This window comes from Procambarus clarkii, chromosome 68 (genome assembly GCF_040958095.1).
Source record: "Procambarus clarkii isolate CNS0578487 chromosome 68, FALCON_Pclarkii_2.0, whole genome shotgun sequence".
Lineage (NCBI taxonomy): Eukaryota > Metazoa > Arthropoda > Malacostraca > Decapoda > Cambaridae > Procambarus > Procambarus clarkii.
Window position 1 is genome coordinate 11,900,991 of NC_091217.1, and position 15,612 is coordinate 11,916,602.

General features: G+C 41.4%; 1 protein-coding gene across 1 annotated transcript in view; it reads right to left on the reverse strand.

Annotated features, from left to right (window-relative positions):
• LOC123774804 (monocarboxylate transporter 12-B) overlaps positions 1–10,989 on the reverse strand; it is a 37,912-nt gene extending 26,923 nt beyond the window's left edge. The window contains exon 1 of the mRNA XM_069310840.1: positions 10,844–10,989. Within this exon, the coding sequence (XP_069166941.1) occupies positions 10,844–10,988 (145 nt within the window). The 5' untranslated portion in view covers position 10,989. The remainder of the gene's footprint in view (positions 1–10,843) is intronic.
• Positions 10,990–15,612: the final 4,623 nt, after the last annotated feature.

Sequence of the window (15,612 nt, forward strand, 5' to 3'; positions counted from 1 at the left end):
ACTAAAGCCCCGAAATCAACTCAAGATAACCATGATATTACACTACGATATTATTACACTATTATTACATTATTCTAATAAGATATTAATACACTATTACATTATGATATCTGTGCATGGGGTTCAACCACTGCAAACCACCTCAAGTCCATCATCACCCAGCAAAAATCTGCTATCAGAATAATAACAAATTCTTCTTTCAGACAACACTCAGCCCCCTTGTTTAACTCCCTAAACATGCTAAACATAATCTCACTCCACAAATTCTTGTGTCAATTACATTTAAAAAACCCTGTTCTTAAATGCAAATCCTGCTCTGAAACTCTCCCTGGACAGATGTAATAGGACCCATTATCACCACACCAGAAATAAATATCTCTTTGATATCCCCAGAGTCAAACTTAATCTGTGTAAACACTCTATGCAAATAAAGGGACCCAGTCTATGGAACTCACTCCCTATTAAATTGAAAAGCTGTCCAACTTTTGCATCATTCAAAAACAATACTAAAAAGTACCTAATTTCATCTTCATAGTTTTATACCTTTTGCTTTAAAATTGCACTGTATCTATTGCTACCCAATCTCCCAATCTTTATGTACCCAATCTGAACATCTTTATCATTGTGATCATTGCTGTCTTCTTATATGTGCTGTCAATCTGCTGTATGGTGTCTATTAATCTTGTTTAAATTACCAATCAAGCTGTCAATGTAATCAATCAGAGCTTTAATATACCAATGTGCTTTAATATACTTACTAATCTCTCTCGTCTCATTTTTTTCTTGCAATGTATTTGTTATCATTTTATTAATTCTGATAGAATTTACCTACTTAAAATTATCTGTTAGATTAAGGACCTGCCCGAAACGCTGCGCGTACTAGTGGCTTTACAAGAGTGTAATTACTGTACTATGCTATGTATTCTCACAAACCCAATGTACCTTCTTGTACATAAATAAATAAATAAATTAATAAATAAATAAATTGAGATTTATATTTGTCTAGCTTAACAGCTGGCTATGATTAGCGTAACAGGCTGAATATTTATTTATTTATTTATTTATATATACAAGAAAGTACATTGGTGGTTAAGAGAGAACATAGAGTTTGAGTTCAAATTACAATCTTGTAAAGCCACTAGTACGCATAGCGTTTCGGGCAAGTCCTTAATCTAACCTTAGAGCAAATCCTTAAACTAACAGAAAGTTTTGGAGATATAAGAGTAAAAATGATAAAAAAGTGTTTAACAGGTACTTTACAGCTTTACTTTACAAGTACAGATGATTTTAAGTAGGATAATTACAGTAAAATTGTCAAAAAAAATTTTTACAGGTACATTGCAAGAATTTTTGACACAAAAGCTGATCAGAACAATACACAATAATGAACAAGGAATCCTAAGTACAATTAGGAAAACGTCTCAGGGTTATACATTGGATAACTGAAGCACAATATGAGGATCATTACAAGGAGTAATGCAGTAGAATATACACTCAATACAACAACTGTTATGCCTAGCGTAACAGCCTGGTTATGTCTAGTTTAACAGCCTATGTCTAGCTTAACAGCTTGACTGAATAGTCGGATGGCTTGGCGCTGTCCCCTGATAATTCCCTCCCTCTCTTCCTCTCCAACGCAATATTCAATAATAAACTAGCATTTCATGTTTTCTCCTAATTCCGTGTATAACTAACCATCCTGTGATATGAGATATTAGATGAATTCATATCTCGCTTTTGATCTATACTCTGAAATCCTTTATATCGAATGACGGCTGTAACAGAACCCATGTCCACCACACCAGAAACAAATACCTTTATGATATTCCAAGAGTTCGACTTAATCAAACTAGAAATGCTCTACAAATCAAGGTACCCAGAATGTGAAATGACCTTCCCAATCATGTTAAAGGCTGTACCTCTCTCAACCAGTTTAAGATAAAAACTAAGTACTACCTAATTAACTCCCTGTAACCTACCTTACCCCTTAAATGTCAACCCATGTCTGTTATTTTTAAACAATGCTGTTTGTCGACCAATTTGTATTTTTGCTTTCTTCTGCCATGTTTCCCCCTTTTTATTTTTATATTTTCTCAACACATTTTATACTTTAATCTCAATTAGTATTAAGTTTTAGTCTTTAGTGTTTTTCCTGCCCGAAACGCTTTGCGTACTAGTGGCTTTAGGCATTGTATGTACTAGCTCTATCTATAAATTCATCAATTTTTGTATCACCCCTTGTATGTAATAATAATAATAATAATAATAATTTTTTATTTAGGTAAGGTACATACATAAAGAGATTTACAAAGTTTGTTGGCTTTATAGATAGAGCTAGTACATACAATGCCTAAAGTCACTATTACGCAAAGCGTTTCGGGCAGGAAAAACATTAATGACTACAGCTTAAAACTAATGGGTAAAAAGAAAAGATGTGATGAGTACATATAAAAAATAGAGGTAAAAGAGGGGGGAACATTGTTGAAAAAGCAGCACAAATACAATTACAAATTATTACAGAAAATTACATTCAAACAGCGTTGATTTGAAAAACAAAAAAACAAAAAACATACATGGGTTGACAACAGGGGGGTAAGGTGGGTTACATGGAATTTATTAGGTATAGCTTCGTTTTTAACTTAAACCGGTTGAGAGAGGTACAGTCTTTAACATGGTTGGGAAGGTCATTCCACATTCTGGACCCCTTGATTTGTAGAGCATTTCTGGTTTGATTTAGTCGTACTCTAGGAATATCAAAACTGTATTTATTTCTGGTGTGGTGCTCATGGGTTCTGTTACAACCTTCTATGAAGCTTTTGAGATCAGGATTGGCATTATAGTTTAGCGTTTTATATATGTATAATACACATGAGAGAATGTGCAGTGACTTAATGTCTAACATATTCAGAGATTTGAGTAGGGGTACCGAGTGATGTCTGGGGCCAGAATTGGATATTGTCCTAATAGGAGCTTTGTGTTGAGTAATTAGAGGACGTAAGTGATTTTGGGTAGTAGAGCCCCAAACACAAATACCATAGTTGAGATATGGATAGATAAGGGAGTAATAGAGAGTCACCAGGGCAGGGCGTGGTACATAATATCTGATCTTAGAAAGAATGCCCACAGTTTTTGAAACTTTTTTTGATATGTTTAGAATGTGTCCCTGGAAATTCAGCTTGTGGTCAATGAGAATGCCAAGGAATTTGCCATCTAATTTGTTACAAATTTGGGTATTGTTTATTTTGAGATTTATTTGATTAGAGGATTTATTGCCAAACAGAATATAGAAAGTTTTGTCAATGTTAAGGGTGAGTTTGTTGGCAGTTAGCCACAGATGGACTTTATTAAGCTCAGTATTTACTGTGGCATTTAGAGCAAGGGGATCAGGACTGGAGTAAATGAAGGTTGTGTCATCAGCAAATAGAATTGGTTTGAGGTGTTGGGAGGCATTTGGAAGGTCATTAATGTAGATGAGAAAGAGGAGAGGGCCAAGTATGCTGCCCTGGGGAACACCAATGTTGATGGGTAGTGTGGGAGAAATGTAATGTACTTTATGTATGTACTTTACCTGAATAAACATTTGAATTTGAATTTGACTATGTCTAGCTTAACAGCCTGGTTATATCTAGTTTAACAGACTGTCTATGTCTTGCTTAACAGCCTGGTTATATCTAGTTTAACAGACTGTCTATGTCTTGCTTAACAGCCTGGTTATATCTAGCTTAACATCCTGACTGTCTTGCTTAACAGCCTGGTTATGTCTAGCTTAACAGCTTGGCTATGTCTAGCTTAACAGCCTGGTTATGTCTAGCTTAACAGCTTGGCTATGTCTAGCTTAACAGCCTGGCTATGTCTAGCTTAACAGCCTGGTTATGTCTAGCTTAACAGCCTGGTTATGTCTAGCTTAACAGCCTGACTATGTCTAGCTTAACAGACTGGTTATGTCTAGTTTAACAGACTGGCTATGTCTAGCTTAACAGCCTGGTTATGTCTAGCTTAACAGCCTGACTATGTCTAGCTTAACAGCCTGACTATATCTAGCTTAACAGCCTGGCTATGTCTAGCTTAACAGCCTGACTATGTCTAGCTTAACAGCCTGACTATTTCTAGCTTAACAGCCTGGTTATGTCTAACTTAACAGCTTGGCTATGTCTAGCTTAACAGCCTGGCTATATCTAGCTTAACAGCCTGGCTATGTCTAGCTTAACAGCCTGACTATGTCTAGCTTAACAGCCTGACTATTTCTAGCTTAACAGCCTGGTTATGTCTAGCTTAACAGCCTGACTATGTCTAGCTTAACAGCCTGGTTATGTCTAGCTTAACAGCCTGACTATGTCTAGCTTAACAGCCTGACTATATCTAGCTTAACAGCCTGGCTATGTCTAGCTTAACAGCCTGGTTATGTCTAGCTTAACAGCCTGACTATATCTAGCTTAACAGCCTGGTTATGTCTAGCTTAACAGCCTGACTATGTCTAGCTTAACAGCCTGACTATATCTAGCTTAACAGCCTGGCTATGTCTAGCTTAACAGCCTATGTCTAGCTTAACAGCCTGACTTTCTAGCTTAACAGCCTGGTTATGTCTAACTTAACAGCTTGGCTATGTCTAGCTTAACAGCCTGACTATATCTAGCTTAACAGCCTGGCTATGTCTAGCTTAACAGCCTGGCTATGTCTAGCTTAACAGCCTGACTATTTCTAGCTTAACAGCCTGGTTATGTCTAACTTAACTGCCTGACTATTTCTATCTTAACTGCCTGGCTATGTCTAGCTTAACAGCTTGGCTATGTCTAGCTTAACAGCCTGGCTATGTCTAGCCCAACAGCCTATGTCAAGCTTAACAGCCTATGTCTAGCTTAACTATGTCTAGCTTAACAGCTTGACTATGTCTAGCTTAACAGCTTGACTATGTCTAGCTTAACAGCTTGACTATGTCTAGCTTAACAGCTTGACTATGTCTAGCTTAACAGCTTGACTATGTCTAGCTTAACAGCTTGACTATGTCTAGCTTAACAGCTTGACTATGTCTAGCTTAACAGCTTGACTATGTCAAGCTTAACAGCCTGGCTATGTCTAGCTTAACAGCCTGACTACGTCAAGCTTAACAGCCTGGCTATGTCTAGCTTAACAGCCTGGCTATGTCTAGCTTAACAGCCTGGCTATGTCTAGCTTAACAGCCTGGCTATGTCTAGCTTAACAGCCTGACTACGTCAAGCTTAACAGCCTGGCTATGTCTAGCTTAACAGCCTGGCTATGTCTAGCTTAACAGCCTGGCTATGTCTAGCTTAACAGCCTGGCTATGTCTAGCTTAACAGCTTGACTATGTCTAGCATAACAGCCTGGCTATGTCTAGCTTAACAGCCTGGCTATGTCTAGCTTAACAGCTTGACTATGTCTAGCATAACAGCCTGGCTATGTCTAGCTTAACAGCTTGACTATGTCTAGCATAACAGCCTGGCTATGTCTAGCTTAACAGCCTGGCTATGTCTAGCTTAACAGCTTGACTATGTCTAGCTTAACAGCCTGGTTATGTCTAGCATAACAGCCTGGTTATGTCTAGCATAACAGCCTGGTTATGTCTAGAATAACAGCCTGATTATGTCTAGCTTAACAGCCTGACTATGTCTAGCTTAACAGCCTGACTATGTCTAGCTTAACAGCCTGACTATGTCTAGCTTAACAGCCTGACTATGTCTAGCTTAACAGCCTGACTATGTCTAGCTTAACAGCCTGACTATGTCTAGCTTAACAGCCTGACTATGTCTAGCTTAACAGCCTGACTATGTCTAGCTTAACAGCCTATGTCTAGCTTAACTATGTCTAGTGGTACAGCCTCGCTATGTCTAGTTTAACAGCCTGGCTATATCTAGCTTAAGAACCCGATTGTATGTTTAGTTTTTTTTTTTTTAGTTTTTTTGAGATATATACAAGAGTTGTTACATTCTTGTACAGCCACTAGTACGCGTAGCGTTTCGGGCAAGTCCTTAATCCTATGGTCCCTGGAATACGATCCCCTGCCGCGAAGAATCGTTTTTTTCATCCAAGTACACATTTTACTGTTGCGTTAAACAGAGGCTACAGTTAAGGAATTGCGCCCAGTAAATCCTCCCCGGCCAGGATACGAACCCATGACATAGCGCTCGCGGAACGCCAGGCGAGTGTCTTACCACTACACCACGGAGACTGTAAATAGATATAGTTAGATAGTCTGGCTGTATGTTATAAACTTGTGGGCTACTATGGGGGATCTAGTATTATGGAGCAGGGTCAGCAGTTAGAATCAAGGTGTAACAGGGTAGTGACAATTAGGCCCGGCCCCCAAGGAACATAGGTTCCTGTTATACTTTAAGGTTTTAGAACAGATCTGTCGTCTGGGATACAATTAATTACGCCACTACAACAGGAGTAATGGATACACCTCAAAAACTAATTTATTAAACCCTCTTAACAACCCCCATATACATTCACAACAATAACAATAATTACTTTACCACACTATCTTACGTTAACTACCTTGGTCCACATAGACAGTATACAAGGCTTACACTTGGGACAAGCTAGGGTAAAGTCTACTAGGCAAGGGACACTTGTTGGACGCCAGTTAGTCGCCCATGGACATACACATAGGGTGACCTAATACCCTCTTAAGCTAAACAACTTAATAAGCATCAACAACGTGTCAGCAGATTTGAATGCAATCTACTCTGCTGCAGACCACAGACCTCAGACACACCCCGGGCATCAGAGCGTCTACACGCGCTTCCTTACACACTCTACAAGCTAGTTCGTGGCCCGTGTAGAAGATAGAAGATATATATATATTTATAATAAAACTAAGAAAAAGCAGTGGACGTTTGGTACTCCAATTCCTGCCCACAACCTAATCATTCTACAACAACATCGACCGATGTTACACTGGTTGGCAGCTTAGTGGGATTCACCCCTGTCCTCCAGCAGCACAGCAGCTCACAGCAGCGCAGGAGCACAGCAACACAGCAGCTCACAGCAGCGCACAGCAGCTCACAGCAACGCACAGCAGCTCACAGCAGCACAGCGTCGCAGCAGCACAGCAACACAGCAGTGCGCAGCAACACATCAGCACAGCAGCGCACAGCAGCACAGCATCGCAACAGTTCGGCGTGCCTGACTCACCCAGCGTGCCCCGTGCCTTGTTCACCCAGCGCGCGCCACTGGCTCACTCACCCAGCGCGCGCCCGTGCCTGACTCACCGCGCGCCACCAGCTGACTCGCCGTGACTCACCGTGACTCAACGAGCCTTGGTGCCTGCCTGACGTCACCTTACCACCCCTCGCTGTCTGGCCTGACGACTTCTACCGCGCCTGACGTCTCCTGCCGCGCCTGACGTCTCCTGCCGCCTGACGTCTCCTGCCGCCTGACGACTTCTGCCGCACCTGACGTCTCCTGCCGCCGACGACGCCGACGACGCCGCAGCACGACGCCACAGCACGACGCCGGACCTGTGACGACCAGATCATCTCTGCCCTGTTGAACGGATTGCAGCCCTAACAGCCTTCAGCTCTAGTTAAGTACCCTTTGTTATTTGTGTAGTAGAGTAAACTGTGGACTTTCGTGGGCACAATGTAAACTTACTTTATGGATAACCGATACTCGCTCAGGCCTCGCTCGCGCACTTACCCCTACAGTCTACGGTCTCGTTCACTATCGGAGAGTAACTTACTCTTAACTAGTGAGCTCGCTCACTTATCCTTAGCCAGTGAACTTCCGACATCAGCTCTCGGTAGCTTATCCTCGTTAACCTCTACAACCAGCAGCGACTCAGTAATCATGACTCAAGCCCTGAATTCAGCGGGTTCTAACTCGAACACCGTTACAGTTCTTACACAATCTGTTGACATTCGCCCGTTTAGTGGAAAGGATCCAACCCTCTTGGAGACATGGTTCGCTAGTGTAGAGGCTAGAGCGAGGAGCAAGGGTACTGCTGTCACAGACGCAGACTATATCAGTATGGCGACGTCCACACTTGACTATAAATCTGGAGATGCGTATCTCGTAGCAGGAACACCTGACTTAAAGAAAATTGTAGACTGGGAAGAATTTAAGAAATTCTTTCGTAGGAGATATATATCGGTAGTTGATCGTGATCCCTTTGGCATTGCTCGCCAATTAGCTACTGCGGTAATGCGTCCTGATGAAACACGCAACGCTTTTGCCACGCGTCTAGCTACGCTACAGGACTCACTGGAGAAAGCCTTGATGGGTTCTAGATGGGACGCTAGTGGAAGCCTCACTATACAGAATGTGGGTAAACTATTGGCGTTCGGTGCCATGCAGAGTCATGCCCCCGAGGCCATACTGAAAGACATTGAGGCTAGGAATTTTGGTCCTACCCACACACTTTGGGACTTAATGGACGTCATGGTAGAGTCCACAGACAGGCTAAAGTCCCGGGATTCTGCCCAGCTTTCTGCCGTTTTTCGTGCAAACAGTTCGCATACCACTGTGAACGTTGTCACGCGTTCTACCCCTAGACATGTTCAGACTCGTGCTAGGTCTCCTCCGCCTTCGTATGGCCCCAGGTCATACTCTAGAACAGGCTCCCCTCAATACCTTCAGCGACCTCGAACGCCAGAATGTTTTAACTGTGGCAAACCAGGACACCGTAAGGCAGAGTGTACATCAACTAACACTCGTTACCAACAGCATGCTAGACATAACTACACAGGCCGATCACATGATCACACCCGTTCTTATTGCACATATCACCGCCGACCTGGACATGACACTGCTGACTGTAGAGCCCGCCACGGTACTAACCAGGCTAACCGTTCTAGTCCTACTCCTCCTTCCCGTAGGCAACCGCAGGCTGCAACAACTAACCAGCGCCGACCGAGCCCTACACGTAGCCCTGCGACCCGACCGACTGCCCATGTTAGGTTCGCAACAACTGACAGCCGTGACACAGATGGACACCGTGACTCGCGCGTGATAAACGGCGCCACGGCCGTCAAGGATAATGCAGACACGACCTACGAACACACAGGTCAGCCCTTTGACTCTCAGTCGGGGGAAGGTATAGCAGCCTGGGTAAACGGTATGACGTAGGGAAGCGAGACGCCCTCCCTGTATACTCAGTGCCTACCTGTAACAGGTACAGTGCCTTAGCAGAGGAGGATAACATGGACGAACTACACACTGACGGTACTCATGTACATGTACTCCAGACACCACGTCGACTGTGTCAGTCCCGTAATAACATGTTTAACAGGATGCCTATCAAGGACACAGAAGGTCCTCTGATTTCAGCCACCCTGAAGGGTCGACATGTTAAGATTTTCCTAGACACAGGAGCTAGAATCAACATCATTAAACAAGACGCCCATCATGGCCTACGCGATCGACTCGATATACGACAGTCGTCTGTTTCCAACCTTGGTGGACTTACTGGAGGAATGACTCCAGCGTTAGGTGAAGCGGACATAGAGTTAATAGTTAATGACAGATCACTCACCGTGCCATGTGTAATAGCCGGTGCAGTACGATTCCCTGGAGACATCCTACTCGGATTAAACACCATGAGAGACTACCGAGTTACTATCGATGCTTACCGTTGGGAAGCAACAATTGGTGATACAGTGGTACCTCTTTGCAGTGTGTACACCATGGGACATGAGTTCACCAACCATTGGGACTATGTCAGGTACATACAAACCAGGGAAGACCAGGGTACACTTAACCAGTCACGCCCAAACAAACCCGTCACTCAGTCACTTACTGACACCAGACCAACGCACGTTTCCACAGTCTCGCAGGTCGGTGAGGTCAATGAATCTTTGCAAGGGGCCCCAGCGATTGTTCATTACCTTACTTGCCTGGAGTCTAACATCAGTCAGGTCAGAGGCATCTTACACCAAGACACAGTCTTACATTCTCATGCACTAACAAAGGTTATTGTCAAAATACCTGGTGTATCTGACCTAGAACACGTAATAGCTGACAGTGACACATGTCAAATCAATGGTACCTACATAGAACCGTCCTTACATCAGGTGCAGAATAACACTACTGCTGTTTATGTTGCCAACGTCACCAATGCCAACATTCACCTTGCATCAGGCACACACATTGTTGACTTTGCCCATTATTCGTTACCGGTGCGAGTAGTGGATGAGGTCTCTACTGACCAAATAGTACATGCACTCACTCACACAACAAATCGAGATCTGATCGCGATCTCACCTGTGCATCTTAGCGCCACTGACTTCCCTGACGCCCAATCTCAGTTACTGACCATCCTCAACAAGCATCGCAACGTTGTTGCACTGACAGGTGAACAACTTGGACTGACACACCTCATTTCTCACAAAATTCCACTGGAACCAGGTACTCGCCCAATTTTTGTACCCGCATACAGATTGCCTCATTCACAACGAGCTGTTGCAGACCGACTCATTGACGAGATGTTACATGATGGCGTTATTGAAGAAAGTACTTCACCATGGAATGCTCCGTTAATCTTGGTACCCAAGAAGGATGGTTCTTGGCGTCCCGTCGTGGATTTCAGGAAACTTAATCAAGTTACGATTCCTGATCGATTTCCACTTCCCGTGCTCACTGACTTATTGCAGAACATAGGTCAGAATAAGGTTTTTTCCACACTTGATTTATTGCAAGGATTTTGGCAGATACCGCTCGACCCAGAAAGTCGAGAACTGACGGCGTTTTCCGTCCCTAATGGTCATTACCAGTATCTCTAGGTAGCTTGGTACCACTGGAGAAGCACGTGGTTCCACTGAGGCCCCCTTTAGAGTAAATTAGCAATATAAACACTAGAGATACCCTATACACATTACTACACACTTACGCCAGAAAACGAGCATGCAGCACTGCTTAGATTTGTAAACTAGACACAGGATAAGGTAAGGGAGAGAAGTAGGAGGAAGGGGAGAGGGATGCAGAGCAACACAGTAGAGTTGTTGACACCACGCCGCCAGCCAGAGAAGAACCATCCAGCGTCCAGTCGAGTTGTTGTGGTGCCGGGAAGAGCCTAATTGATCGTGCAGCTTTTACCCATTACAAATCTTCACCGATGTACAATATTGTTTACTTTACTCGTTCTGAGGATAGTTAATAATTACTACAATGTTATACTTAACCCACAACAAGCTCAAGAGTCTGAATGCTCTGTGAGAACAAGATTCGTCTTACGTCTGGCAAGAAAGATAGGAATGCGCATTGACAAACGCACAAAAGAACTTAAAGTAAATTATTTAGAGCTTAATATGACCTCTGGTTTCCACTGAAGAACCCAGGGTCGTAACACTGTATGTCTAGCCTGATGTTATGTCTTATCAGGCAGTGCTATGCCAGCAATGGAACCATCAGGGAGCCGGTCGGCCAAGCGGACTGCACGCTGGACTTGTGATCCTGTGGTCCTGGGAGTTGCTTTTCTAAATTACTCCTTAGTATTAGCAATCTGTTATTAATGTAAATAAACTACCATACTGTTGCTAGACTGTTGACTCCATACTGTAAGTCTTTGCCTATTATAATAAGTGACTTTAACATTGACCTCTACGAGCCCGATAACCCTCCTGCTATTAGTTTCCTTAACTGTATGAATTCCTGCTTCCTCATACCCTTAATCACCAGACCTACTTGAATCCCTGATAGTACTGCCACGGCTCATGGCCACATCTGGACTAACATAACCTATCCGGTTACTTCAGGGATAATCATTGATAGAACCACTGACCATTACCCCACATTTCTCCTAACCAACATTAACAAACCACCTCTAGATACAAGGAAGATAAGCTTTAGGCTGCACAATGAAACTTCTATAGGCAATTTTATAGCTGCTGCTGCTAAAATCAACTTGGAGTCTGAATTAGGTAACGGGGAACATCAACCTAACAGTGCAATCATTTCTTCAAAAAACTCTCAGCCTTTATAACACCCACTGTCCTATGCTAACGAAACAAGTCTCAACTAAAAGGCTAAACAATCCATGGCTAACAAAGGGGATACTTAAATCTATTAATAAAAAACATGACCTTGAGAAGAAGTATAGGTTAGGAATCGTCTTCAAAGAATTTTCAAAGAATTACTCATCAGTGCTATCTAAAATAATTAGGAGAACCAAAATTAAATACTATGAAAATATATTTACCCAAATAGAGGGTAACATTAAAAAAACATAAGAGCGCTATTTCACAAATATTGGGATCAAAAAAGATTTTAAATAAAATACAATACTCCTGTCCAATAATGATGGTTTGCTTTCAGCCTCTGATACTGCTATTGAATTCAATAGGTTCTTCTCATCCATTGGGTCATCCCTTGCTGATGATATTCCATCCTCCCGTACTAACGTTCAGGACTACCTTACAGGTAGTAAATTTCCAGTCTCTGTACCTAACGCCTGCTAATTCCACTGATGTTAATGAGATAATCCTTTCCCTTAAAACTAAGTCTAGTGCTCTTGCTGAGATACCAACTCTAATTTACAAAAAGCCTCCAGATTTTTAGCTCCTGCCATTGCATTACTCTACAACAAGTCACTTGAACTCCAAACCTCTCCAGATATTTAAAAAAAAAGCAAGAGTAATCCCAGTTCACAAATGTGGTGATCTCACTGATGTCAACAACTTCAGACCTATATCAATTCTGCCAAACTTGTCAAAAATGTTTGAAAAACTAATCTACAAGCAGCTCTACTCTTATCTAGCCAAACACAATATACTTAGCTCTTGCAGCCAATATGGCTTCATACCCAAAAAAAGCACTAATGATGCACTTATTAGTATGATTAACTTCATACATGCAGCTCTTGATAAAAATGAGTTCCCTGTTGGGTTATTTGTTGACCTACGTAAGGCTTTTGACACTGTCAACCACCAAAACCTTCTCAAATTACATCATTATGGAGTCAGAGGTCATTCCCTCCAATATCTTCAGTCTTACCTTACTGACAGGCTCCAGTATGTTTCTGTGAATAATTCAATTTCTCCCACCCTACCCATCAACATTGGTGTTCCTCAGGGCAGCATACTTGGCCCTCTCTCTTTCTCATCTACATTAATGATCTTCCAAATGCCTCTCAACACCTCAAACCAATTCTGTTTGCTGACAATACAACCTTCCTTTTCTTCAGTCCTGACCCACTTGCTCTTAATGTCACAGTGAACACTGAATTAAATAAAGTCCATCTTTGGCTAACTGCCAAGAAACTCACCCTTAATATTGACAAAACTTTCTATATTTTGTTTGGCAATAAATCATCAAATCAAATTAATCTAAGAATTAACAATATCCAAATTAGTAACACAGTAGATGGAAAATTCCTTGGTGTTCTTATCGACTTCAAGCTGAATTTCCAGGGACACATTTTAAATTTATCAAAAAAGTTTCTAAAACTGTTGGCATTCTTTCTAAGATCAGATATTATGTGCCTTGCCCTGCCCTGGTGACGCTCTATTACTCTCTCATTTATCCTTATCTCAATTATGGTATTTGTGCTTGGGGTTCTACTACACAAAATCATTTACGTCCTCTAATTATTCAACAAAAAGCTGCTATTAGAACAATATCTAACTGGCCCCAGACAGCACTCGGTACCCTTACTCAGATCTTTGAATATGGTAGATATTAAGTCACTTTACCCCTTTTTTTAAGACCTTTACCTTTAACCTTTGTTTAAAACCTTCACACTTTTAATTAAAATTTTTCTAAATTATTTTAAGTTTTGCCTGAAACGATTTGTGCATTTTATGCAAAAAACTTCATTAGTTTGTGTAACTCCTCTCCGCACAATTGTACATTACCCTTATGATCTTTAAATACACATTCTTTTCAATGAAAAAAATCATTTTTTAATTTAGTTTGATGAATATGACAAAAAAGGCTAGGGCCAGAATGGATCCTTGCAGTACCCCACTCACCACATTTCTCCAGTCAGATTTATTTTATGGTTAGCATGACCGTTTGGTCTCTGTTTTAACCATTGTTTTATAATTCTGGTATTTTACCATTTATTCCATGTGCCTGTAATTTCCTTGTTAGTCTTTCATGTTGCACAGTACCTTATCAAAAGATTTAGCAAAGTCCTTGTTTACTACACCTACCTGAAATCCTCTTTCTGAATAGGTGGTTACAGTTTTGAAAAGTGTGATCAGGTTTGCAAGGTAGGATATATTTTTAATTAACAATCGCACATTACATTGATTTTACTAGATTGCTCATGGTGAGGTAGGGAATTATTCCCTCCATGAGTTTGCAGATGCTTTTCTGCTGAGCTCTTTCTGCCTTTTTTTTTAAATAGGTGACATTTACATATTTCCAATCTAGGTAAATCAGGTAATAAAGCCAACCTGCATTAAATGTGGCAGATCCTAACCAGAGGTCAGAATAAGATTTACTTATAAAGTAAACAGTGTACAGCTCATCAGAGCATTTTTATATAATGTATACAGGGAGTTCCCGCTTTACAAATATTCTCCTTGATAAAAGAAGAATGTTTGCATATCATATCAACATAGCATATCAGCCTGGAGCTTATCCAGGCTGATATGCTATGTCAGACTTTCATCCATACGAACATTCTCCTTACTACCATTCATCCATACGAACATTCTTCCAGGTCCCCATGTACCCTATTCATGGAAAAATCATTGTACTAACTCGCTGGAGAGTCCCTTTGAATTTTGCAGCAGCGTGAACGTTCATGTGGTAGCTACATGGCGGAGTACAAAATTGTCTGCATAGCCCAATGGGAGGAAGGGTAGGCGAGTGTATTTCCTATTTATGCCGGTGTGGGGCTGTGTGTGTATGGGATGGGGGCATGGCTGGTGATAGGAGGAGGGTGCAGAGGCATTTGCTTGTGATGCAAATAACAAAATGGCAGACCACCAATACAGTGTACATGTACTGTATTTTCATTTATTTATTCATGTAATTATACCACTTCACTCTTAAAAAATTAGCTAACTTTGACAAGCAGGATAACTCCATCATTAAAGGTAAATAATGTTGTGGTTTTTTATATTATCTATCCCCAAAATATTAGTTTTGTGAAGATTTTTGTTGGCCTAGGAATGCATCTCCCATTTATAGCATTGTGCCTATGGTTTAAGTATAGATCATTTATTATGCACCCCATACCCATCTTGTGAGTGGTAGTGGAGAGAGTTACAGAGGCACATAACGGGCTCAGGGACTGAACTACACAATTCCTTTAGCTATGTAAGTTACAGTCTTGATGAGCTAGTTACAAAAATTAAAAAATTCACTGCACATCATCACATCAACAATGGGCTTGAGACCGACTACAAGTACAGTGCCTATGGAAAACCTCGATCCGCGTTCCGAACAACTGCTTTACAAACAGTCTCAGAACGTAACTTGTTCGTAATTGGGGAACTGTCTTTACTCATTGCAAGATTTTTCGTAATAAAATATTCACAACAGTTAAGCTGTGTCCTATAATATTCACAACAGTTAAGCTGTGTCCTATAAATATAATATTGTATATGCATCTGCTGGTTCACTGGTAATCACCACAAAATGTCAGACAATTTCTGTTCCTGGGTGATTCTTAATGATAACCCTTTAGTCATTAAACTTTAAATTATG